General features: G+C 38.8%; 1 protein-coding gene across 1 annotated transcript in view; it reads right to left on the bottom strand.

Moving 5' to 3' along the window:
• The window catches only part of CORIN (corin, serine peptidase), a 136830-nt gene that overhangs the window by 52041 nt on the left and 58065 nt on the right, over nucleotides 1-26724 (bottom strand). The window contains 7 exon segments of the mRNA XM_034064575.1: nucleotides 385-483; nucleotides 486-494; nucleotides 2072-2179; nucleotides 11210-11270; nucleotides 11272-11301; nucleotides 11303-11325; nucleotides 21352-21533. Coding sequence (XP_033920466.1) covers nucleotides 385-483; nucleotides 486-494; nucleotides 2072-2179; nucleotides 11210-11270; nucleotides 11272-11301; nucleotides 11303-11325; nucleotides 21352-21533 — 512 coding nt within the window.

Genomic DNA, 26724 nt, shown 5'->3' on the forward strand with positions numbered 1-26724 from the left:
GAAGAGAGAAGTCCAGACTCTGACAAGCTTTGATAGGTTGCATACAGACACATGAGAAAGCTGTCACAAACTCAGAATGCCTACAGTTTAAAGAGATTATATATATTCATTCATTATTCTTTAAGGGGAGCATCACAGTTAACAAAAAGGTAATTCTGTAATTAAGCTGAAACACAAGGCAATGCTGGGAGTTCTCAACAATGGCAACAAATGTTTAATTTGCTGCAGCTGTCTTCCAGTATGGACGTTTATCAAGTGCAGACTTTGCAAACCAAATAAACTTGTAGTTGTGCCTTACAAGTAGTAAGTAAATATACTACTTATCTTACATTATTTTTCATTTTTAAAGAAATAAAAGCTGATTTAGAAATTAAAGGAACTTACAGCAATTGATTTCATCTGATTTGTCTATACAATCATGGTCACCATCACATACCCAATCAGCAGTTATACATCTCCCATCTCCACATTGATGATGTGTCACGGATTACAATCTAATTAAAATTCAAATGTGAGGAAGAAAAAAAAAGGATCAAGTTACAATTTGTGTATTTTGTGATTTTGATGAATTGTCCTCTGCCTATAAGCTAATCATTCTTACCAATGAGCCATTTTGAAGTTGTAAAATACAAAAGAGATTTTTCTGTTCCTGGAGATTTGTTTTGGCAGATTTTAGTTACATATAGTTCTGAATTCCATTGCCTATATAGATAGTGATGCACTTTCTCCTTCTCTCAGGTGCACAGTTGTTTCAATTTGCAAATAAACACATTTCTAATATTGTTGAGCAGATTAAAGATCTTCTGTATTCCCATAATGAAATGCCGTTCAGTTAGCCAACATTTCCAGTTGCCATCAGGGAAAGTCATTCCCTACATTTATCTTTTACTATGAAGTAAAAAAAAAAAAGTTTCATTTGCCATTTTTGGCACTTAATCAGAAATTTTTTTTGCATACACTCAGAATTTTTCATAAGAATGATCTACAAGGAAACTATTCCAATCTTCATCTTACTTTTCCTACCTAAGTTCTTCCACAAATAAATAAAAGCATTCTTTTGAGCAGTCTGATCTTACACCAAATTAACAGTGTAGACAGTCTGATATGAGACCTACTTATAACCTGTACAAAAAGATAGATCTTAAATTTTCTATATTAAAAAAAAAACCCTATCTCAATATAACAATGGTAGGAGTTAGATAAACAGTCAGAAAAGTCTTGAATCAAGATGATTTATGAAAAACAAACAAACAAACAAAACCAACCAAACAAACAGAAATGAACAACCAGAACTGACAAAAAGTAGTGAAAGATCTTGGAGTCTTAGATTAATTTGGAGGAAGAAACATTAAAAAAACTATCAGAAAAAAATGTGTATTGATTTTTAATTTTGAAATTTCCTGTGATTTTCCTTAGAAAAGCAAAAGAAAAAAGTGAGATATAATATTTTAAACTCCCATTTTAGAGCACTTAATTTGTCTTAGGTGTAGCACCAGGAGCAAAAGTTAAAAAAAACAAAGTTCTCAAAGTTTTGTAATATTTACATGTGCTAACTATTCTTTTTCATGGCAAAAATTTCATCTTTTTCCCTATGAAATTCATGTGTAGGTAGAAAGACAATATAAGAAGGCAGAACATACAAAGCTGACTGAAAGCAGAATTTGAAAGAAACATAATTTGATCATCAAAATATGCAAGTTCACTCTGAAGCTTATGTAAAAACAGTTCAGCTATGAAACAGTTGCCATCACCAGTGTGTAAACTCTTACGGTTTCCTTTAATGTCAGTTAATTCAGCCATGTTAGCAGGAAAGCAAACATAACATCTTGAATTAGTTTAAAAGAAATTACGAATCGCAGTATTTCTTCAAAATACCACTACCTTCAAAATTTTGATTGACCCACAACTCTCCTTTAAAACTTTACAAATGGCACATAAAATTTGTGAGCTGTTTTACTTTGCCCAAAGCGAGTAACAGCAGGGTATATTCCTCTTTCAATAGTTTAAGTAAAAAGATTGCTGATTTAGGCAGTACTGGTGTCTTAAAGACTTTAGAAAAGCTTTCACTTACCACAATTCTGTTCATCGCTAAGGTCTCCACAGTCATCATATCCATCACAAACAAACGTGTAATTTAGGCATTTTCCTGTCTCGCAGCGAAATACATCATCACTGCAGTCTACAAAACAAATTTTTGTAAAATGTTAACATGACTTTGGAACATTCATATAAGCCATGAATGTATTGACTAAATCAAAATTAGCTAAAGATACACCCCAATTTACAGGTATGCATTAGTAGCCAATGTGTATCAGTTTATTGGAAACTAATATGGAAGAACAAGAAAGATGAAGAGCAATTTTTAGACATTTTTATTACCAATTGCTTTTTTGATCAATGCCCTGAGGAAAAAGCACTCTGTTTACACATATGGACCAAAATGTTTGATTATATTTATACACATACAGTTCTCGAGTAAGGTTGTGGGTTTAATCAGTTAGATTACTAGGACAGACTTCAGAACCTGATGTAACTATTATGTGAAGCTGAAGCTTCTATCAGCAAAATCAACATCCCCAGACCATGCTTTTTAGCCTACCTTTGATCTTGCAATAGTTTCAAATGAGTTTTATGCCTTATGCAGACTTTGGCCTAATGCTGTCTGATCAAAGAATTCTTCGGACTGTCAGCCGTAGGTGGGTTTAGCCTTTCTTTCCATTGCTGAGTCCTTCCATAAAGCCCTGATAAATTATTCTCTGAGAATATCCAGAATGTTTGATAGAAACATGGAATCTAACTTGTAGTAGTTAACAAAGGGGAGAGAAAACAGGGTTGGCAGTGTCTGGTCCATTAGCAACAACTTTTTAACTCTAGGCTTTTTCTTCACATCTGGCTTTTCCAGGGAGAATACCAGGGTACAGAATAGGTATCTGGACCACCCTTTCTTCCTTTTGAAGCTACGCCAGTGGAACCAAGGAAGTTCTTTGTGCCCTTTCTTACTGGGATAAGTGGGCATTTTTAAATGAGCTCTTTCCTGGAAAACATATAGAGAGAGCTCTGAGAGCAGGCAGTGGAACAAGGCTCAAATCCTTCCCCTCAGCTGAGATGCTCCATCACTAAACAACAAAAGCATACCGTTTGTTTTTCTCCTCTTGGCATGTGACTCCTGTGTTCAAGATTGCACAGTGGTCTCACTTTGAAAGATGGGTGTCCTTCCAAGTATATTACACACTGTAAGGTGCAGCATTCTCTCAGAAGGTGCAGTGGGGTTTCTATCCCTCCAGATCAATGTCAGCCAAGTGTTCCACCTCCTAGGTGAGTGCTCTAAGTTTTGCAAGGTTTTACAACTCTCAATTCTAGAACTTGAACATTAATCACTTCCTCCACTCCCCCACAGAAGCATTTGTGCTTTCTATGAGTTTCACGTCATCTTAGAATGTACAAACAAAAATTACAGCACAACGCAAAGGACAATGTTTTCAGGGCATAATGTAAAATAATATGGCTAAACCATGAGCTTTGTAGTCAATAGTAATTTAACTTTACAAGAACAAAAGGCATAGAACAGTAAATACCAAAAACCCCAAACTAAATGCAAATATTGAAGTTCTAGTTTCAGAACAGAACATTTTCAGTGGAACAGCCTGCTGGAAGCAGAATTTTAAGCATTACTTGTTTTGAGTTTGCAATGGCATGAAGTACTCTGGCAATCTTTATCCTTACCAATCAGTTTGTAACTGACAATTTCTGTGTCTGTATTGCTCCTCATGCAAATGAAACAAAGCTGTCTTTTTCTATGTTGTTTCCTCTGGGTAAGTTTATTGTTTAATTTCTATCCATACCCTCATTCCCATTTACATTCATTCTTAGGCAGCTGCACAGTGTCCTTTAGGGTATGGCAGCTCTCCTGCCCACACTGACAGGGTAAACAAAAAGAATACAAACTTTCTTGAAGGAAATAAGATTCACTTGATGAAAATCTAAGTCTTCACATACATTTCCTTCAAGATATTAGTAATAATATATTGTATGGGGTAGCTAGTTATTTCATCAGAATAAGGCGGACACATTGCAGCTGCCATTTGTAAAAGATGATGATGGTACAAGCTCAGTTTTCATACAGTTAAATACTAATTCCTATTGTATACTCACAAAACCACAAATAAACCCCTGGTCAAACCTTTGTGCTCTGCAACTCTTCGATCTCTACTCACGCATACCCTGTTTTCACCACTTTCACTATTGCATCATGTTGTCCTTCTGACCATGAATCATCTCAGCTGAACACTCACGATTTTACATTAAAAGATGTAAGGATTTTAAATTTTAAAGCTGTATGTTTAAAGACATATGTGCAGACTCAATGTACATTTTGTGCCACTTCAAGGATTAAATAAGACCTTAATTAAACAAGATGTTCTACCCTGGGGTGTGGCATGCAGTGGCCCCATGTGTGTAAACAGCTTCATTTGTATTTTATTACCAAAATGGTCTTCATCTTGTTCACCCTTGGTGAAAGAGAAGTATGATTGAGAAGTCACAAGGGAAGAGGAAGCAAGTGTATGTATTAAGAAAGTGTGCATCTAAGTGCAAGCCAGAAGGATGTAAGCGAGCCTGTTGCATTTGGTACATTACATGTAAACTTGTTCATCAGGATCCTTCTGATAGAACCAAGTTTTGGCACTGATAATTTATGCATTTGTAGATCTTTGTTACAGCTTCTTTCCTGTTCAGATTCTGTGTGAATCAGCTTCCTGGCTGAGCTGAATTCCAGTTACTCAGCTGGCAACCTACATTGCACAAAGTCACAGACAAAATGGTAAAGGAAACGTGGTGAAACCCTAAATACCAGTTTTCGGCTGCAGCTGTGAAAGTAGTGACACAGCTAAGTAAATTAAAATATACTTTCAAAAAGAGCCATGGATTCTTCTAAAGCCTAACTATTGCCTGCATACTTATTATAGCCCATCAATGGGAAGAAGAGAAAAATACAAGTCAAGAGCTAGGAAAAGACTGTATCATGTGATCGGTTTCTCAATGCCAGAATCCTGAAAGGAGATTCTAGCAAGAATTATTAATACATATGAAAAAGATTAAAAAACAGAGACCTTCTACATTCCATAATGCAGATAATTTTCAACATTAAAACTAAGGAGGCACAGCTGTAAGATTCACCTATGTAACGTTAGACATCTATAATCATTTGGTTTCTAAAGCACACAGGCCATCTAAATTATCTGCTTCAAATCAGACAAGTCACGCATCAAAAGTGTCTGTTTCCCTTGACTGATTTTTCATACAGCTAATTTTAGACATTTAGCTCAGATAAAAGTCACCTGTAACAGGGACAGACAACTCTGTCCCTCATATATGTCATCTCATAACTAAAAACCAAGGACATCTCTCCAATATAGTAATATCTAAAACAAATATAAGAAGTCCTGTATTTTGGGACTGCAGTTGCAGGAAGCTTTGACAGGAACCTGGACAGCCAGGAGAATGCCTCTAGATACATTTTTTTTAATCTTGAACTATGAACCAAACCTGATTGAGTAGTGCCTTCAAGACCAATGATACTGAGGTGAATGGGCTTCATCTCTTGTCATCTCGTCCTGCATCTTAGGAGATGAACAAAGCATTGCACCCAACAGGTTATGGAATTGACACTGATGCAGCAGACAAAGCAAGCTCCTCTGCTATTACTGCAGATGTCTTTTCGTAACAAAAATGAGGGAATAAACTTAGAGATGAATTAAAAAAAATGACCTTAGTATTAAATAGGAAAGGAAATATATGTGTGCATGAAGGTGTCAGAAGCAAGAGCACAACAGGATTTAAAGGAATGATATCTGTTACTTGCTACAGAACACTGTAAGTGTGATTTCATTTAAATAATCATTCAGCAAGAAGATGAACAACCTGACACAAGATAAAGCAACAAGAATACAAATAGAATCATTTAGGTTGGAAAAGACCCCTAAAATCATTGAGTACAACTGTTAGCACTGCTAAGTGCACCACTAGATCACATCCCTAAGCACCACACTCACATGCCTTATAAATACCCCCAGGTATGGTGACACAATCACTTCCCTGGGCAGCCTGTTCCAATTCTTGACAACTCTTTTGGTGAAGAAATCTTTCCTAATATCCAATCTAAACCTCCCCTGGACAACTTGAGGCTGTTTCCTCTTGTCTTGGCTTGCTCCTTAGGAGAAGAGACCAGCCCCACCTCACTAGAACCTTCTGTCAGGTAGTTGTAAGAGATCAGTGAGGTCCCCCTGAGCTTTCTCTTCTCCAGACTAAACACCCCCAGTTGCCTCAGCTGTTCCTCATCACACTTGTGCTCCAGACCCTTCACCAGCTCCATTCCCCTTTTCTGGATCCATTCCAGCACCTCAATGCCTCTCTTGTAGTGAGGAGCCCAGAACTGAACACAGGATTTGAGGTGCAGCCTCACCTGTGCCAAAACAGGCAGGTGATCACTGCCCTGACCCTCCTGCTATGCTATTGCTGATACAGGCCACGATGCTGTTGCCCTTCTTGGCTGCCTGGGCACAAGCTGACTCATGCCCAGCAGATGTTGACCGACATCCCCAGGTCCTTTCCCATGGGGCAGCTTTCCCCAGCCTGTAGCACTGCATGGGGTTGTTGTAACCCAAGTGCGGGACCCAGCATGTAGCCTTGAGGAATTTTACACAATTGGCCTCAGCCCATCAATCCAGCCCATCAGTCCAGATCTCTCTATGAAGCCTTCCTACCCTCAAGCAGATTAACACTGCCACCCAATTTGGTGTCATCTGCAATTGACCTAAGGTGCAGTCACCCAAAGATCAACAACAACCCAGGTGATACAGGGTTGTTAGGACTGTAAAATGTTTGTCATAAGAGTAAACTGCTGCTGCCAAACAAAACATTATGAGGACACAAAAGTCTAGTGGGTTTTGCTGTCAGACAAGTGATTCTGGCCAGATCACTTGTGCATATACTAGGGGTGAGACAATTAAACCAATGAGATTGAGTGCAAATGAGTAAAACAAGTTTTTTAGGATACATACGGCCTTTCTTCTTACTGAGGTTACCCATTCAGTTTTGTTACATTCCTTTCCTACAGAAACAATGATTAATTTGAATTGTTTGATTTCAAGCAAAGCATGAAGCTAAATAATTTATATCAGATTGTTGTACATATTATATTGCAATTCGTAAAGTTCATGCCTCTGCTACTCTCTAGGCCCAACCATTCATTCAGTTTTCAATCCGCCTCAATTTTCAACTGCTCTCATTAACATGTATCAGAGTGAATTATTGTAACTCAAATACAGTGTGCAGCTATTTCTGCCCCCAAATTATCAGCACCATTATTGTCATCCCCGAGAAACTTACCGGTTTGCATGCAATTCTATATTATGTTACAGCATTTACAGAGTAGAGAAGGCAGAGCAAGAGTTCAACCAGTAAACCTAAAGCACATCAGAGACTGAAACAAAGCTGGAAAGAACAGGAAATAAACACATGGACAGGGCTCCACTGTGATAAAGAGATTTACCAAGGGAAAAAAATCCAGAACCAAATATGCTGAGAAAAAGGAAGTTCCTGAGTTGACTGAAACCAAGCCCAAAGACCCAACCTTCTAGGCCACAGGCAGCAAAGGCAGTTTTGCCTGCGTATCCATTTCTATTCTGCCTTATCAAGATTCTTTCAGTTTTCTTTTGTAAAGGATTTTCCTTTTTTTTCCTCTTAGAGGGTTATTTTTTTTCTTCGATGTTCTAATAAATCTTGGCCTTTTAAGGGTAAGAGCCTTTTAATCTCATTGGGAAGTAACTGTAACAAGAAGATTCTCCTCGCCATACTGGCCAACATGAAGAGTCTCATGTGGTCCCTTTACAAGACTCAAGCAGCAGAAATACTTGCCTTTCTGTGTAATTTTTGGTCTTAAACTGCCTATTGCTATGTAAGTTTGTTTGCTAGAACAGAGTCCAAATATTTTTCTCCACCTATATTACCCCATAGTCTTTGTTTCATGCAGACAAAACAGCTCCCAGCAACAGATGGAGCAGAAATTAGTCTAGAAGTGAGCCATATGTTTATATCTAGTTATCTTCTTCAGTGTATTCATGTTGCTTACTCTAAGCTAAATCTGCTGCTTTTGTTTCATATGTTCTATATTACACCCATCCTCATGGCTAACAACAAAATCTAAAAAAAAATTAATTCCACACTAGGTAAAACTTTCCTATAAGCAAATACAGTTTGGACTTCATAAGAACTACTTTTCTGTGTGTGTTGCTCTGAATCCCACTAAACACTGGCAAGCTGTGTGTAAGAACTAACAGTCACAATTCAGTTTATACAAAATAGAACAAAGCCTAAAAATTCAAAATTCTGTTTTCTTTCTCAGATATTGCCAACTGTTTAATAATTAAAAGGTGAATAGCAACTACATTCTGTGGAGTACTGAATATTCTCATTATTACAGAAATGTCAGTCACTGCTAAAGTTGTTGAACTATCTTCAAACTGAACTGAAATACCTTATGAATAAACCTAGGATAAGAATTAAATTTGACGGCCTATACTTTGATTGAAGGACAAGTGTTTTAAGAATTAAAAAAATAATAATTTAATAAAATTAATTATGAATTCATTATAACCTTCAGTTATTTATAATGATTCCTATAGGAATTATAGAATTATTAGAGTTGGAAAGGATCATCTAGTTCCAACCCCCATTCACAGGCAGGGACACCTTCCACTAGACCAGGTGCTTAACAACCTGTCCAGCCTGGCCTTGAACATTGCCAAGGATGACAGACTCCCCTAACTACTCATACACTTATAACTTGCATACACTGTCTGGACCTGAAGGAAATTTATTTTTAGGGTTAATAGTAACTTTTGCCATGTATTTTTTATTAATGGAAGTTTAGTAATTGTGCTTTTTTTTTCCTCAGTGGAAGAAGAAACCTCTTAATTCCAATGAGACCAAGAACATAGCTGCCTTCCCACGTGGCTGTGCCCTTTGCCATAAAAGGGGATATGAACTGCCAGGGTGCTCAAAAGTCTCTTCTCTGTAGCACTCTGAAGAGGGAAGATAATGAAAACCAAACCAAATATCCCAAATAATGCACCTTTAAAAGCGTGTTTAATTTAAACCAGGAATAAAACACTGCTGTGCCAAAAACATTTTAGGATTATTACTTGGCAACAAAACAACCAGCACAGTGTAACAGCAAAGATGCTGTTCTGAGCATCTTAATGGTGTATTTCCATGCCTTAAGAAGTTTTGGTACAAATGTGCCTCTAACTGTGGTCAGTCACTGAGATGAGCTGCTCCAGAGCTGGCCTGATCCACAGTGGAGTGGTAGATCTTGGCACACAGGGAGGTTTCCTGAGGCAGAGAAACACCAGGGAAGCAGAGACCTGCCAGGAGCCAGCAGCTCTCGCGGGAGATGCTGACTGACGCCTGAGCATTGCCAGAGAAAGCACAGGCAACCCCACACCTATAAAAAGCAGCCTAGGGCGCACGAGTGACCAAGAGTGCTGCAACCAGAGCATAGAATCATACGTTAGGGCTGGAAGAGATCTTCAAAGGTCATCTAGTACAACCCCCTAGTTTTCTACAGTGAGAGTTGTAAAATACTGGAACAGGTTGCCCAGAGAGGTGGTAGATATGCCACCCCTGGAGACATTCAAGGCCAGGCTGGACATTGTTCTGGGCAACCTGATCTAGTTGAAGACACCTGTGTTTATTGCAGGGGATGGATTAGAGGACTCCTAAAGGTCCCTTCTAACCTAAACTATTCTGTGGAGTAACTCAAGAATTTAAGAAGGGCAAGGGCTGATGGAAACACAGCATCTTTTATCAGACAAGATTTCAGGCAAATAAGCCGTCCTTCAGTTTTGCTATTTCTGCTGTGTAATTCAAGAAGGTCTTATTTGACCTCCACCCCCTCTCACCAACTACTGATAAAAGACATCCTCTGCCTATAAACCCTGTATCATTTAACACACAGGCTTTCTTTTAGAGGTAATCTTAACTTATGAAATTTCTAATGCTTGTAATACTTTTGTTGTTATATTACCAAATTTTTCTTTTCCCATTTCTAATGGAACTCAAGAGACATAGTCTCATAGGCACTTTTTACTCTTTCAGCTTACATTAAAAACTTGAAAGGAAAAATTCAGGTAAAAATATACCATCTTTCTTATGTAATCAAAATTATATCAACCTCCATTAAATAAATTGTAGGCTATTAAAGATAAAGCAAGCTCTAGACTTACTCATATTGAGATCGGGAGGAAATTGCAGCCACCATTTATTCCTTGGAGTATTACAGATAAAATCTATCAGCAACTTCCAGATTTGTGAGTCTTGGAATGCCCAGGCTCTTAAATCACCAATATGAACAAATCTTTTGGGGACAGTCTAAACTGCAGAGTCTGGAACTCAACCCAGGTCTGACATTTTCCAAAGTCTGAGTGCACAGTGCTGTTTTGCACCATCATGTCCTACTATAGTCCCTATTTAGTCATTGTTCCACATTTTCCTTTTTTAATTTTCTTTTCTTTTTTTTTCCCTTTTCCTTGTTTTCCTACTGTACATTTGATGAGCTTTTCCAAAGGTAGTAGTCCAAGGATGTTTTTGTCAACACAGAAAAATGCATAGGAGCTCCAAAGATACACAGTACCACAGGGAAATAAATAAGAAATTGAGGTACTAAGCATGTATTTTCATTTTTCTTTTCTACTGCACCATATACTGGGATTTGTTTAAATAAACCACATCCAGGGTTGAGACCAAGATAACTTTCTAAACAGATGATTATGCATCTGCTCCAAAATCAATGCCAAGGACTGGGAAAAAGATACAATAGACAGTCTTCACTTTCTCATCAGAAGTGCTCTTCTGATACATATTTTGATCCATCTAAAAAAAAAAAAAAAGCCCCAAATACTCCCTAATTTTCTCATGGCTTTTTGCAGAAATCTTAGAATCTCCTATCAGGCATAAGATTTGTTAGATCAAAAAAGCATGCTGTGACTAGAGTGAGCAAAGGTAAACACATCCAATGGCAACTGAGAGTCTAAATACAGTTGTGCTCAAATACTATGCAAAGCTCCCATTCTGTACCAAGAGAAACAGCTTCTAGGTTTCCCTGAAGGAATTCAGTGCTTCAGTGGAATAGTGCAAGGTTTAAGAAACTTACTGCAATGGACCTCATCACTCCAATCATCACAGTCATTATAGCCATTACACTGCAGTTTTCCCTGGGATGCAGATTCCACTGGCACATAAGAAAACTCTCCTCTCCTCCACACAGTGCTGCAAAAGAGAAGAAAATAAAGAATGTGTGTTAAAACTTCTCAGGGTAAGCAGAAATAAGCAGAAAGAAAGATGGCTAGAACAGTGAGTCTTAATCAAGGCTCTTAAGAAACAAACCCCAAATTAATCAAAATTCAAGCAAGTGCAAACTGGGATTTTCATCTGATTTTTGATATTTCAAAAATAGCTATCTAGGCTGAGTTAATCAGTGAGGTTCAATCTACCATTACCTCTAAAAAGCTGCTGTACAGAGTAACTGTTAAAAAGTGACCACAGGATGAGATTAAAGAACCTCTGCGTTTGGTTTTGGTTTGTTTTTTTCTTTTTTTTTTTTAATTAAATAGATGCACCAGATTAAATATCCAACTACAGTAAAAAAACCCCAAATCCAATAATTTTACTCGAAGCGTACATACCTGAAATGAGAAACAGCTTTTAGAGATGGAGGAAAAAAATCCCGTCACTTTGACAATGTAAAGTTAGTAAATATCTCCATGTGTGAGAACAGCAAGTTCAAACAACAAAATCTCATGGAAGCTCAAAATTCTACTCATAGAAATTTCATTGTAATTCAAACTTTGTATCTGAGTATTCCAAGGACAGTAAAAATTTCTAATTGTAGCTTTCAAACTTGACCACGATGCAAATTACAAGTATGAAAAACCATCATTTTCAGCAGCCAGTATAGAATCACTTCCTCCATTAAAGTAATTTTGCACCTGACCACAACATAACTCCAATTTTCCTATTTTAAAATGCCTACATTTGTATTTTCCTATTCCTATAGGAGAATTTGGTTCATATTCTTCCTCCCTTTGTTCTCTGAACCTGAGGCTTAACAAAGTCTGGAAAGCATAATTATAATCTACATGTCAAAACTAAAAAATGAATATTGAGTATTCTCATCATAATTGTGTATTCCTCATAACATGTCTACCAACATGCATATTCATGCAGAATACAGTTTAAAATTAAGGAAAAATTGCCAAATATATAATTACAGAATTTTTAGTAGCATTAGCTTTTATGACCTCAATTTGGCACTGCAGTAAATGATAGCACAAAGGTAACACACTCCATAAATTTCAGATTAAGCCATTAATAAGTCAATGACTATGATGATATTTGTGTCAACATTTTACTTGGTGCTGTACTGAGTAGAATTCATAGTATAAGGACTTATCCTTTACAGTGAAGTAGTATTCACAATAAAGTGTTGATTAAGCACATTCTTGGGAAAACAAAAACAGAGCTTAAGTTAAAGATCAGTCCTAAACTAACACACTGCTAACATTCCATTTAATTTTCTGGAGGCAGCATTTCACTTACAAAAGGAGCGAAAGTTCTTTTTAATCTCTTCCAACAGAACAGCCTGTTGTGAAGTAACCCAGAGCATACAAGTAATGTCATTTTATACGTCTTCAGAAGAATAGAATTATAAAGATGGTGAAAATCAGAACAATGAGTGCACCAATAAGCCCTGAATGGCTTTGAATGACCCCCTCACCTGGGGCCTCCACCAACACTCTCACTCAAGCCCTGCCTGACCACTACTGTAGACACAGCCTTACAGCTCCAGCTCCTGATAGATATTTCATATATACCCTGTAGCTGGCCTGCAGCCCTAACTTTGGCCCTGGTTCCTAAGCAGGCTTGGAGTCACGTTGGAACCTTGTCACCAGTCCTGTCTCTGGCCCTGTCTCTTGACTAGGTTCTCTGATAAGATCCCAGACCTGGATTGTCACTTTGCTGTGTCTGGGGCCAGCTCTGCTACAAACACATATTTTATACAAGAATGTGTGTGTCAGTTGACTAAGTCTAAGATTTCCATTTCTTTGGATGATAAAATAGTATTTCAGGCTTAAAAATGCACATATATGTGTTGAAAAGCAATAATCCCCTGCTACCAAAACTTAAGGTGCTGAGAGAGAGTGTGTGTGTGTGTCCATTGCCATAGGGCAATAGAAATGACTGCTATGCTAGGACCACACGTAAAATTGGAAATCTGAATAACTAATTGCACATGTGGTCAGTGCAGACTGGAGCTATTTGTCACTTTTGAAAAACACACTCTGCATGTTTAAGCATATCCAGTGCTCACTGGTACATCATAGCATCAGTGCACCAAGAGAGTCTGTAAATTGTGAAGAATATCACATTGCTATACTGAAGAAAGATTGTGACGAGAAATTATACTTTTTGTAGGTCCGTTAAGGGCTGCTTCTTTAGTCCCAAGGACAGATTTAACAGGTGTCATAGTCTTTTTTCCTGGAGAGTAAAGACTCTAGTGGTATTTTACATGTCCAAAGAATAGCTCCTATTACCTTTGCTTGTAGCCGCAAGAGCACATTTCAATTACAAATAAATAGCAGCAATACAAATTAAGAGCCCAGTTAACTGAAAGCATGCAAACAACAGTTGAGAAAATATTTATTCCAGTGCCTTGCTCAACATTACAGTTCTCTGCAACAGTGACAGTGAAAGAATCTCATTCTATAATATAACATCATGTTTTCTTTACTATGAGCTGATATTTTTGTTTCTTCAGTTCAGTCTTAGGCATTGCATTTTCCAATTGCTACAATCAGCAAGCCCTACAGGAGGCCCTAACAAAAATAGCCTCCTCAGTATGGGCTCTAGTTCCCTGTAGACCAGCATTTATCCCACAGACAATGATGTCAGGTAAAAATAGAATGTGATAACATAATCAGAAGATTGTAATTCATCATACAAGAAAGGCTCTTTGAGATTGGAAAGGCAACTTTTAACTGACTTGGAAATCTTATATTCTTCTAACTTGGGCTTCTATACAATTTCCTGCATGTTTGGAAAAGAAAACAGCATAAATAGATCAAAAAGAAACATTAAAGGAACAATCTTGATTTGTTTACAGATCTCCATCACTACAGATCTTCACTGGTACTAAGAGAACAACTGTAAGAGACTTCTACCTTCCAGACCTAAATATGCCAACTTGGCCTGAGAGAACAAAGGTAAAAAAACGGGAAAGGTATTTTATCTGACCATTTTTCCTATAGATCAGAAAACCAAAGATTCCAGGGTCCCATATTAATTTTTGGGCTGTGAACAAAAGTATGTTCAAGCATTTACAAACCATTCTGACTCTCCTTTCCTAATACATCTCTATCCTATTTTTATCCTCATGAAGTTTAACCATGACAAGTGCAAGGTCCTACACCTGGGTTGGAGCAATCCCAGGCACAGCTACAGGTTGGGCAAAAAGGAAATTCATGGTAGTCCTGCGGAGAAAGACTTGGGGATGTTAGTCAATGAGAAAATGAACATGAGCCAGCTTCAGTGTGCACTCACAGCCCAGAAAGCCAACCGTATCCTGGGCTGCATCAAAAGGAGCGTGACCAACAGGTCAAAGGAGGTGATCCTGCCCCTCTACTCTGCTCTCGTGAGACCTCACTTGGAGTATTGTGTGCAGTTCTGGTGTCCTCAACATAAGCAGGACATGGTAACTGTTAGGAACAAGTCCAGAGGAGGGCCACGAGGATGATCAGGGAACTGGAGCACCTCCTGTATGAAGACAGGCTGAGAAGTTGGGGCTGTTCAGCCTGGAGAAGAGAAGGCTGCGTGGAGACCTCATAGCAGCCTTCCACTATCTGAAGGGGGCCTATAGGGATGCTGGGGAGGGACTCTTCATTAGGGACTGTAGTGATAGGACAAGGGGTAACGGGTTGAAAACTTAAAGCAGCAGAGGTTTAGATTGGATATAAGGAAGAAATTATTTACTGTGAGGGTGGTGAGGCACTGGAATGGGTTGCCCAGGGAGGTAGTGAATGCTCCATCCCTGGCAGTGTTCAAGACCAGGTTGGATGAAGCCTTGGGTGATATGGTTTAGTGTGAGGTGTCCCTGCCCATGGTAGGGGGGTTGGAACTAGATGATCTTGAGGTCCTTTCCAGCCCTAACATTCTATGATTCTATTCTGCTCCTATCCATTCTGATTCCATCCCAATCTACTTCTCCATTTCTTCTTAAAGTGAGCATCTTTCTACTTATCTTGTGTGTTCTATGCAAACAAGAGAAAGAATTAGATCAGTTTTCTTTCTCTCAGTTTTCACACCCAGCAGAAATCATTAGGAATTTTAAGAAAAAATTAAAAATTGAAATTGAGCAGCTGGGGATCATGTTACGGAAGCTAAAGCCCTGACAGTATTAAATCTGTCTGGGGATGTCCCAGGCAACAAGAAAAACTTCTGCAGGTACCCTGGGGATAAAAGGAAGATAAGGGAAAATGTGGGCCCACTCTGTAAGGAAACAGAAGACCTGGTCACCCAGGACATGGAGAAGACCAAGGCATTCAGTAGCTTTTCTGTGTTTGGTTTTCACTGGCAGGAGCTCTAGCCACACTGCCCAAGGCAGGCACTTGGAGAATGAGCAACTGCCTGCCGTAGGAGATCAGGTTTGAGATCATCTCAGGAACTTGAAGGTACAGAAGTCCATGGGACCCGATGAGATGCATCAGCATGTCCTGTAGAACTGGTGGATAAATGTGACAAGCCATTATCCATCATATTTGAGAGGATGTGGCAGTCTGGTGAAGTTCCCATTGACTGGAAAAGGGGAAAAATAACCCCCATTTTTTAAAAGGGCTAAAATGAAAACATGGGGAGCTACAGGCCAGTGAGTCTCACCTCAGAGCCCAGCAAGATGATGGAGCACTTTCCTCTTGGAAACTATGCTAAGATACATGGAAAATAAGGAGATTACTGGTGACAGCCAACATGGCTTCACTAAGGGCAAATTGTGCCTGACAAATTTGCTGGCCTTCTATGGCAGGTGACAGCATTGGTGGATAGGGGTAGAGCCACCAATGTATCTACATAGACTTGTGCAAGGCATCTGACACTGTCCTGCACAGCATTCTAGGGACATGGATTTGACTGGTGGACCACTCGGTGGATAACAAATTTGCTGGATGGTCACAATCGAAAAATTGTGGTCAATGTGTCCTGCATTCCACGTAATGCAGTGGAAAGAAGAGAGAGCTTACCAGTGTATGTGAACATTGATAATGATCAGCTTCAAAACCAGAAATAGTGGAGTAATTTTTTGCAGGAGACAAAATCTTTTTCAGGATTGTGGTTGTGGTTCATATGAGAAAATGGTCAAGAGTTGAAAAAACTATTTCCCCCAAGCACTCATTCTTAATGAATAACTATTTTATAATGTCCCTTAATTTTGTGTTTCCTCCCATTCTGCTTCCCCCACCCTTTATCTCTGCCTGCTTTCTGATTCTTGGCCTGTTTCTTTTCTAGCTTGGAGTTTCCCTTGTGTCCTTCTTAGGAACCTTAACTTAATGGAAGTGAAAGGTTTTTTGTGTTCTTTCTCCCACAGGGTATTGCATCATAAGGAAATAGAGAAATTGAAAGTTTCCTGGTGGGGAGGAGTTGCCAACTTTCCTAATTCTCTGATTGTGATCCTAGTATAAGAACTGTTCAGAATTGACAGCTACAAGATGCATATACTGTACCACAGAGTACATAGGGTATAGGGAGCAGGTGATGAAAATCCACAGGCAAGAGAATACAGGAATTCCTCCATGTCCCACTGTGCTACTGTGGTTGTGTTGAATCACATGAAAAGTCCTATCTATCTCGTAATGCTGCCTCCAGAAACTGCTAAAATCAGATGCCAAGTGAGGAATAGACCAGGGCAAGGCTATGCCACAATACTTATCCAAAATACTCCTGCCTTTTCCACCTGAGAGTCAAAGACTTGCTGTAGTTTGTGATCAACCATAGATCTTCTGTTAATGTGTCATTTTGTTTCTTGGATCTATGTATATTTTAGCATGTTACGAAGTGTTACACCTCACCTATGCACTGTATGAAGAGTACCACGTTTTGGTTGTTCGAAAGACAATTTTATTTGATACCTCCTAGTTCTTTCATAGTGTTAGACAGAGACTGTCTTTACTTAAAAAAATTAGTAGCACTTTTCATGGTCATTTTCAGAGATATACAGTTTTTTATCTCTTGCTATATATTGAAATGCAACTGGAAGTCAATCTTGAGGATGGTAGAATAATATGTTTATTTCAGACTGTGCTACCTAGGGCTTTCTAGAGACCTGGCTGCATCATGCTGCAGAATGCCATTCTGTAGATGGCATTCCAGTAATCTAGCTGGGGAGTACAGCACATGGATATGGACAGCAGCCCCCAGGAAGGTTTCTGAGATTTATCCCCCTAAAATGAATTACTGGATACATGTAGAATGAATGACTGATGATGCTTCTTCCTCACTCTTTTACATGCTCACAACTAATTGGAACTGTGAAACCAGTTCAACCATCTATCAAATCTCAACAGATGGATTCCTACAACTGTGTTCAGAGTAGCTGATTTTCTTACCTACTGGGTATTCACTTGTCACATGTGAAAGGATATTAACCTGACTGATGCAGCCCTGTTTACAAAACTGTACCTTTTTCTCTGTGACTCATTTTGTACACTCAGATGGTTTTACTATAATGCACATGGCTTAGATTTTCCAGTACATTCAGTACATCTGTGGTCGCATCAGGAATGCACACCATAATAGTTTCTCCATAGTGGGAATGTGCACTTGGTTTGCAGTGCCTTTGGAGCAAAAATCTAGACAAAGAGATAAATACCAGCAGTGACACATGAACAAGCACATATCCACTAGATAATCCCAATTCTAACTAATTCTAATATTTTTCAGGAAAGCTGGTAATTGTCTCCAGGATAAATGCTCTGGAATCATCACTCAAGCACACATTACAAGGAGTCACATGGAAAAGATGAGTTACCCCTGCAGACATTCCAACTGGACACAAGAGGAAAATTTTTCAAAATGAGAACAATCAGCCATTAGAATAATCTCTTCAGATGGTGGATTCCTAAACATTGGAGACTTTTAAGATTCATCTGGAGAGGGAGCTGGGACATCTAGGTCATGCCTTCCCTAGAAAGGTTGGACCAGATGATCTGTGAGGTCCCTTCCAACCTGCTATTCTGATTCTCCAACAGAGCTTGGAAAGGCATGTGAAGTTCAAGGATTTTTTTTAGTAGTAATAATTTTCTATTCAGAAAATGTGGAAGATAGGGAGTATTTAGTTACAATTGGAAAAAAATAATCAAGAGAAAAAGTTTCTTTTTGATTCAGTGGCACTGTGCTAAAACAAACAGGCACAGCAGCGAGACCTTATCTTCAATAAATAAAAGAAATAACTACAAGCCCTTGTCCAACTAAAGCCCAACTAAAATCATCGGTGTGTTAGCAGCATTGTTCTCAGACTAAAGTCAAAAAGACAGCACTGCACCAGCTACTAAGAAGGAGAATAACTGTTACAGAATAACCCAGGACAGCCCTAAAAAAAGATAATCACATCATAAAACAAAACAAATTATATGCCAGGCACATGTGGGCAGGGAGGAGTTCACTGCATGTAATCTGGATGCATTCTCTCCAGTAGAAATCACAAAGTTGAGACATAAGCAGCTATATGCCAAGGACATACTCTTGAAATTTCCAAGAACTAAGCCCTGAGAAGAGTGTGAAGAGTGCTTTGGGCTGTGTACTAGGTAAAAAGGGATTGGAACAGTGAACTGACCCCTGCTGTTTGGTTCTACTGTGTTCAGAGAAGTAATTTTTTCAAATATACAAGCTGCAGAGAAATATTCAACCACAACATAATTTATTTCTGTACGAGAAACAGCCTCTCGAATCTGGACTCTCACATTTTTCTGTCATAAAGGAGCCATTCTTTTAAATAATTCTTTTAAATTAAAAAAGTAGAAATATTATCTACAGCTTATGTTTCCACATGAAAACTATTCACATCCAAACATCACACACTATAGTTCATGAAAAAATTAATTAAAATTACTTTTGCTTTATACGCCAGGATGTCGAAACTGCCAATAAAAGGTCTGGGTCTCCATAGTCTGCCAAGTAGGAGCAGTGAATGTCACAACTGGATTTAGATTATTTTTCCCTAGTGAGAAATAACAAGCTTCCACTGTGTACTTTTGTGTCATTTATGCAGTTCACTACCAGACAGAAACAAATCCTACCATACAGATTAAGGAAGAATCATCAACCATGCACTAATCTAACAAACTTCTTCTCTAGGAATATTAAATATATGATTTTAGCTGGAAGATATTCTGAAACTTCAAAGTTTCAGAAGTCAGCAATCTCTTCTGGCTTGACCTTAGAGTTCAGCTCTCTAGATCTGGTGGGGCTTTTGAACACTTTGACCAGCTGTAATCTGTCAGAATTTAACATGTACATTTATATGATACCTAGAATTCAGTCAGTGTATCACATATTCATGGAACTCAGGTTTCTAATATGCTGTTGCTCTTTCAGAATAATTCTGTGCCCAGTATCAGCACATCCAGCACTAGTCACTCTCATTGTCCAATGTACAATTCCTTACCACACTTACATATTTATGCTACAGCCTCTTTGTCATTTGAACCTGCCATGAAGACAAAATTGTTGTAGTCCTGATTCCTATAATGTTCGTCCTGTGCCAGCATCCTGGCCTGTATCAGCAATAGCATAGCCAGCAGAGCAAGGGCAGTGATCATCCCCCTGTACTCGGCACTGGTGAGGCTGCACCTCAAGTACTGTGCTCAGTGCTGGGCCCCTCACTACAAGAAAGACATTGAGGTGCTGGAGCAAGTCCAGAGAAGGACAATGAAGCTGGTGAAGGGTCTGGAGCACAGGTCTGATGAGGAATGGTTGAGGGAACTCGGGTTGCTTAGCCTGGAGAAAATGAGGCTTAGGGGAGAACTCACTGCTCTCTATAGCTACCTGGCAGGAGGTTGTAGCAAGGTGGGGGCTGGTCTCTTCCCCCAAGTAACAAGCAATAGGATAAGAGGAAACAGCCTCAAGTTGTGCCAGGGGAGGTTTAGATTGGATATTAGGAAAAATTTCTTCACCAAAAGGGTTGTCAAGAATTGGAACAGGCTGACCAAGGATGCGGTTAAGTCACCATTCCTGGAGGTATGTAAAAGACATGTAGATGTGATTAGGGAAATGGTTTAATGGTGGACATGGCAGTGCTGGGTTAATGACTGGACTCAATCTTACCGGTATTTTCCAGCCTAAGTGATTCCATGACTGGAGGTATACAAACCACAATTTTTTAAAAATTTACATCTCAAACAGCTCTGGACTCATTTTCATAGCAAGAGAAAAGGAATACACTTGAAATTTGGGCTGTGTATAAGATTCCTGCTCCAAATAACAATCCCATATTTACTAGAGCTTAACAAAGAAAAAGTCAGCAGAACATTTTAAAAGAGCACGTTACTCTTCTCCTACCTTTTTTTACTTTAAACAGCTCAGAATTTTTGATGCAAAGCAAAAAAAGCCTCAAATCAATACAAGTCTGAAAAAAAAATCATAGAATCATAGAATAGTTAGGGTTGGAAAGGACCTCAAGATCATCCAGTTCCAACCCCCCTACCATGGGCTGGGACACCTCACACTAAACTATGTCACCCAAGCCTCTGACCAACCTAGCCTGCCTGGAACATCACCAGGGATGGAGCATTCACAACTTCCCTGGGCAACCCATTCCAGTACCTCACCACCCTCACAGTAAAGGATTTCTTCCTTATAGCCAATCTAAACTTCCCCTGTTTAAGTTTGAACCCATTACCCCTTGTCCTATCACTACAGTCCCTAATGAAGAGTCCCTCCCAAGCATCCCTGTAGGCCCCCTTCAGATACTGGAAGGCTGCTATGAGGTCTCCACGCAGCCTTCTCTTCTCCAGGCTGAACAGCCCCAGCTTTCTCAGCCTGTCAAAAAAAAAAAGAAACAAGCCTAAAAAAATTAAAGCACAGCAAAACCATAACCAGCTGATAACCTGACATTATCACAGTAATGTGAAAGAGCATAGTAACAGAACTAGAAATAATAATTTCATCCCAGAGTTTTTCCTACACAAAAAAAAATACATTATTAAATAGAAGCTCATGAACACAGGGTAATCATTATGAATGGAAACATACACTGCTTTCCTTTTTCTTGGTGTGGTGAGAAGCATACCCTTGTAGTCGTGTCATTTTCAGTTTTGTTTTGGAATTGAGAGCACTTCAGGAACTCTGGCCAAGAAGCATTTACCATACCAAGGACTGGTTCACAGCCTTCTTTTGCTTCCTCACAAAATGTCCTGCAGGGCAAAAGACCTTGACTGGAGAAAAGAGACAGAGAACAAAAATATAAAGATTATTACTCTTGTAGATTGTGAAAACTCTTTTAAAAAGTGAAAAGTAAAAATAAACATTCCTGAGTAACTTTATGTTCTACAAAGTTACAGAAAACAGTGCCAAATCTTCATTATTCATTGAAACCTCTGGCTTTCAGGTTAAATTTAAGCCCAAATAAAGCTCAGACCAGCTTCTGAGTTCAACTGTGCTCAAGGTGAAGCTGAGACTTCATCAAGAGTTGAACAAATACAATGCTGTAGTGACACCACGCAGGAGAACACTTGCCTCTTCACCCTTTCCTTCTTCCCCACACTTGTGCAGACCTTCTCTCTCTGACTTTAGCAAACACTTTCATGAGCTTATTAAGAAAATCATTAACTTGGAAAAAAACTTTTCATGTTTTTGCCTGGGTAAGCCTTCTGACCTGGAGCAGGTTTGCTGGCAGGACTTGTGACCCTGCGGGAGGACCCACACTAGAGCAGATTGTGGAGAATTGCAGCCTGTGGTAAGGACTTACGCTGGAGAAGTTCATGGAGAACTGTCTCCCATGGAAGGGATCCCACGATGAAGCAGAGGAAGAGTGTGAGGAATCCTTCCCCTGAGGAAGACGGAGCAGCAGATATAACCACAACCCCATTCCCTGTCACCCTGCACTGCTCACAGGGTAGGAGATAAAAAAATTGGGAGTAAAGTTAAGCCTTGGAAGAAGGGAACAGTGGGGGAAGGTGTTTTAAGACTTGGCTTTAATTTTCTCATTATCCTGCTCTGATTTGATTGGCAATAAATGAATTTTCCCCAAGTAGGGTTTGGTTTGTCCATGATGGTAATTGGTGTGCTATCTCCCCCTGCCCCTGTCTCAGCTTTCAAGCTTTTTGTTGTATTTTCTGTCCCCTATCCAGCTGAGGAGGGGAGTGACAGAGGAGCTTTGGTGGGCACCTGGCCTCCAGCCAGTCAAACCACCACAGATATATATACAGAACAGTAGTAACTTAGAAATTACTAGACTTCTAAAAAGCAACTGCATAGTGATTAAATAAGACAAGCAGACCTTGCAGTCTCTAAAGAAGCTCTGACAAACCAGAAAACATAGGATTATCCAGTAATTACTACAATATTTGGCCCAGTTTCAATGTTCAGTCATGTGTGCTCCATAAATTATTTCTGGATAATGATCAAGTTTAGTATGGATCTATTGCTTAATCTACTGAAGGATGAAAGGTGATTAAAAAACTCCATCTTGATTAGTCTTATTTACAGCTACTTAGAGACCAAACATTTTAAAAATAAACTAGCAACCTTACCATAATTTATTTGGCACCAGTGGCAGGCACAGAAACAGGTTATTACATATTAGGGTGCAATTCTGGTCTTCAGGATATGATGTTTGATGAAAGAACAGATATGTGACATATTTTTAACCCTGTGATTGCTTTCCCACATTTAAAAGTTCATACTTCAGTTATTTCAGCTTGGGCACAGATCTTGATACCAGCAGTATATGCAGCTCTTGCTTCCAAATGTCTAGATCCGTTTCTGTGCTGCTCTCAGTTTTGTAATAGTTGTTAGTAGGCTGTATATTAAGACAGGTCAAGTAGCTGATTCAGCTGAAAAGTAATGTGACCAAAAAAAAGTATTCTTTTTTCTCATCTGACAACTGAATTGTCCCCTCCAAATGGATACAGGCAAAGCAGGAATAAGATGTCAGGAAACAGAAAGGTAGAAATCAAGAAAGGTAGAAATCACTGAAGCTGACAAAGGCATTAAATATATATATATATAAAACTAATCATTTATGCAGAGACCTCCCCTGCTACCAATTCTATTATGTAATTCTATAATATATCTAGTGCTCATTATTTGTTGTGTCATTTCATTGTGTCCTGACAGTAGCATTCTCCACTAGTAAAAGCACTGCCATAGCCATGTCCTATTGAGAAATTCATTACTGCAGTCTTACAGATTAAGACAACAGAGTGTAAATGACTTGCAGAAGGTTATAAATAAAGCTGGTATGCCAGAGCTGAAAATACAGCATGAAGATCACTCTTAGAACACACAACTGTTGACTGTACTGCTCTGGCTAAAGGTCACAGTTGCAGTTCAGTAGACAACCTGACTGAAGGCAGATTGATGAACATTTTCAGCTACTGCTGGTCCTCATTACTGTTCTTTCCGCAGATCCATCCCTTCAGTTATCCCAGGATAACTGTTCCTGTGGCCACACAGTAAGCTGTATTCATGTATTGAGCCAAGGTAACCCTAGGGTATTTGGCTGGATTATTTTTTCAGCCAAATCTGTTTAAGGAAAAGTTTAAACTGGCATGGCTACAAGAGGAAATATGAATCATACTACAGCCATGCTATAAAGCACTGCGGAGTAATTCACTTATCGTTTATAGGCACACAGGCTAAGAATGCTGATAGATCCAAGGTCTGAAGCAGAATAAAGGATTAATAAAACAGTTGTGAGAGAGTGCTGGGGAGAGGGGGAATTACACAGAAAACTCAGTGGCAGAAGACACAAGACAAACTGAAAACCAGGGAAACATGATAAAATCATGTAAAGAAGAAAACTGAGTTTACCTTTCATGTTTCTACAATCCTGAAATAAAACAAGTTGAAGTGACAAGCTGACACAGCAACCAGATAGTTCTAATTGTCATTAATATTTTTCAGGATTTTCTAACAATAAGGACTTCCACAGAATATAAATGTCACAGAAGTTTCTACAATAGAGGAAACACCCACAGCCAAGATTACAGCTTTTTAGAGTGATTGTTCTTGTGAAAAATTCCTCTGTACCCTAACATAGCATGCCAACATGCAGAGCAGCATATTGAGTCACTGAACAGAGAGCTGTATGAGGCAAGCTCATAAAAATCTCAACGTTACTTTTTTGATTCATAGATTTGTAAATAAATGGGCTTTTTAAGGTTTCATTTTCACTTAATCAAGAAAATAATATACTTCCATCTTCCATTGTTTAGTTTTGATCCTTATCTTGCAAGTTATTTGTAAAGAATGCAATTTTTTTTCTCTATTTTTTCTCCAGATATAGGTTGAAACCTGAAATTTGCTGCATTACATAGTAATAAAATCTGAAAAGAAAGCAGGATTATTTTAGATTCTTGTGGTTATTTCACTTGACAAAATTATATTGAATCCATATAGCAACATCCAAGGAAGAAGCCTCAACTCCATGCAGTGCTTTGTAGTACTGGATGCAGAGCTAGCTGCACATATGTTTTGACTTCCCATCTTGTTTTTAGCTCATATGCATGTACTGTTTTCTTGAAGCAGGTTCCTGTGTGTGTAAGTACAATGATACATAATTAATGCATAAAAGGACAATATAGGACCCAAAGGCTGAACAATATTTTACATCTTAACGGAGAAAAAAGGCCTGAGAGGTGATCCTGGCAGAAGGCAGCAGCAGCTGCTCAGTTCCCCAGAGGTAAGGACTACTATTAATTGGCTGAATTGATGGGCACTTGCAAAAGCCTTAGAACAAATCACTGATATCCAAAAGAACCATACTGAACAAAGAGCTCACACAGAACTCCAAAGGCTTTTCAGACAGAGGAAGGAAATATAAATTCCTGATTTCAGTGACAGTGGAACTGGGAACAAATCCAAAAGGTACTACTAAAACATTACTCTTACCCATACAGAAATTAGTTAAGGAGGCAGCAGCTGCTGCTGAATTTCACATCTCCTACACCTCCTGCTATTGAATTTAGCATTTTCTACATCAGCTGCTGTTGAATTTAACATCTCTTTCAGGCCCATTGGACAATGTGGCCAAACTCAGCTGGTATCTGTAAGGATGGACACATACAGTCTCTACAATGCAGGTTAGAATTTGTAATCAGTTTAATCAATTATTTTGCAGACAAAACCTAGGTAAATTAACCAAAATAAGGATTTATTTCTATCTGGAATCAGCAACCACTAGAAGTTCAGAAATCCACTCTGATTCTGCTGTCACTTTCTGGACATGACAGCACCGTAAGTCACAGCTGATCTAATACCATAACAATCAAAACCACCTAATGTATAGGTTACGATGTATAGCAGAAGCACTTTATCTGTTCTACCACACTTAGAAAAGTGCTACATAAATTTTGCCTTATAGCACTGAAATTATTACCACAAAAAAAAGCTAGCAAAATGATTTAATGTGCTTTGTATGACAGCCATAGCCAGCAAAGAGGATCTTCCAGATTTCTCTTACTGATCCCATCACTTGATTCAAACATGCCAGTGAAAATGTGAAAGATGTAATAAATGAATTAATGACAGCTATAGTTCAGACAGGAAACCATTTAAATAAATGTTATTTAAAATATTGCTACAATTATGCTACATTTTAACAATCTTGCACCGTCTGCCAAAACTTCTCCTAAATGAAGTTTCTGAAAATTTTCACCTGATATTCATCATGCAAGTGCTGAAAACACTGTTGATTTAATTTACTCTATAGAAATATCTCTTCAAAAAAAGAAGCTTCTAATATGTCTGAGAATCCAGGCTGTGAGGTCTTTAGATGTTGGCAAACAAAATTTGCACTTGGCAAAGACAAGCTGTCACAGTGAAATGGAAGTCCTCTGAATCAGACAAAGTTATTCCAACAGAATATTTCTGCTATAGAAATTCTGAAATAACAGTAAATCATACACAGCACATAACCATTTGCACAATCAGCATAATAAGGGCACCCCAAACAACATTGTACCTAAAGGACAGCCTCCCATTTCCAGAGATCACTGTGATCGGTACCATTAATTTCACATAGCTTTCCAAAACTCATGCTTCCCTGTGCGCTTCAGAGCACCATGAAAAGGAAGGCCTCAAGAATCAGCCTAAGTTAAAACTTTCTGTACCACATCAGGAATCCTAAGGAATCAGACTCCTATAACTCATTTACACTCTAGGGTCCTCCTTGTCAAGTGGAAATTCATTGCAATCTATTATCATGCTGCTTCCTCACAAAGTTGTTTTATAAACACTTCATGCTGTCAGGAACAGATGTCATCAAAAGAAACCTGTCCTACCCCCTTCTCAGCCTGGCTCCCAAACCTCTTCCCACCTCTCTTTGTGCCAACATGATGCATCATGCTGTTACACAATGAATCAGATCAGTCACTCCTAATTTAATTCAGATTGGTTTCTGGA

This window comes from Melopsittacus undulatus, chromosome 7 (genome assembly GCF_012275295.1).
Source record: "Melopsittacus undulatus isolate bMelUnd1 chromosome 7, bMelUnd1.mat.Z, whole genome shotgun sequence".
NCBI lineage: Eukaryota > Metazoa > Chordata > Aves > Psittaciformes > Psittaculidae > Melopsittacus > Melopsittacus undulatus.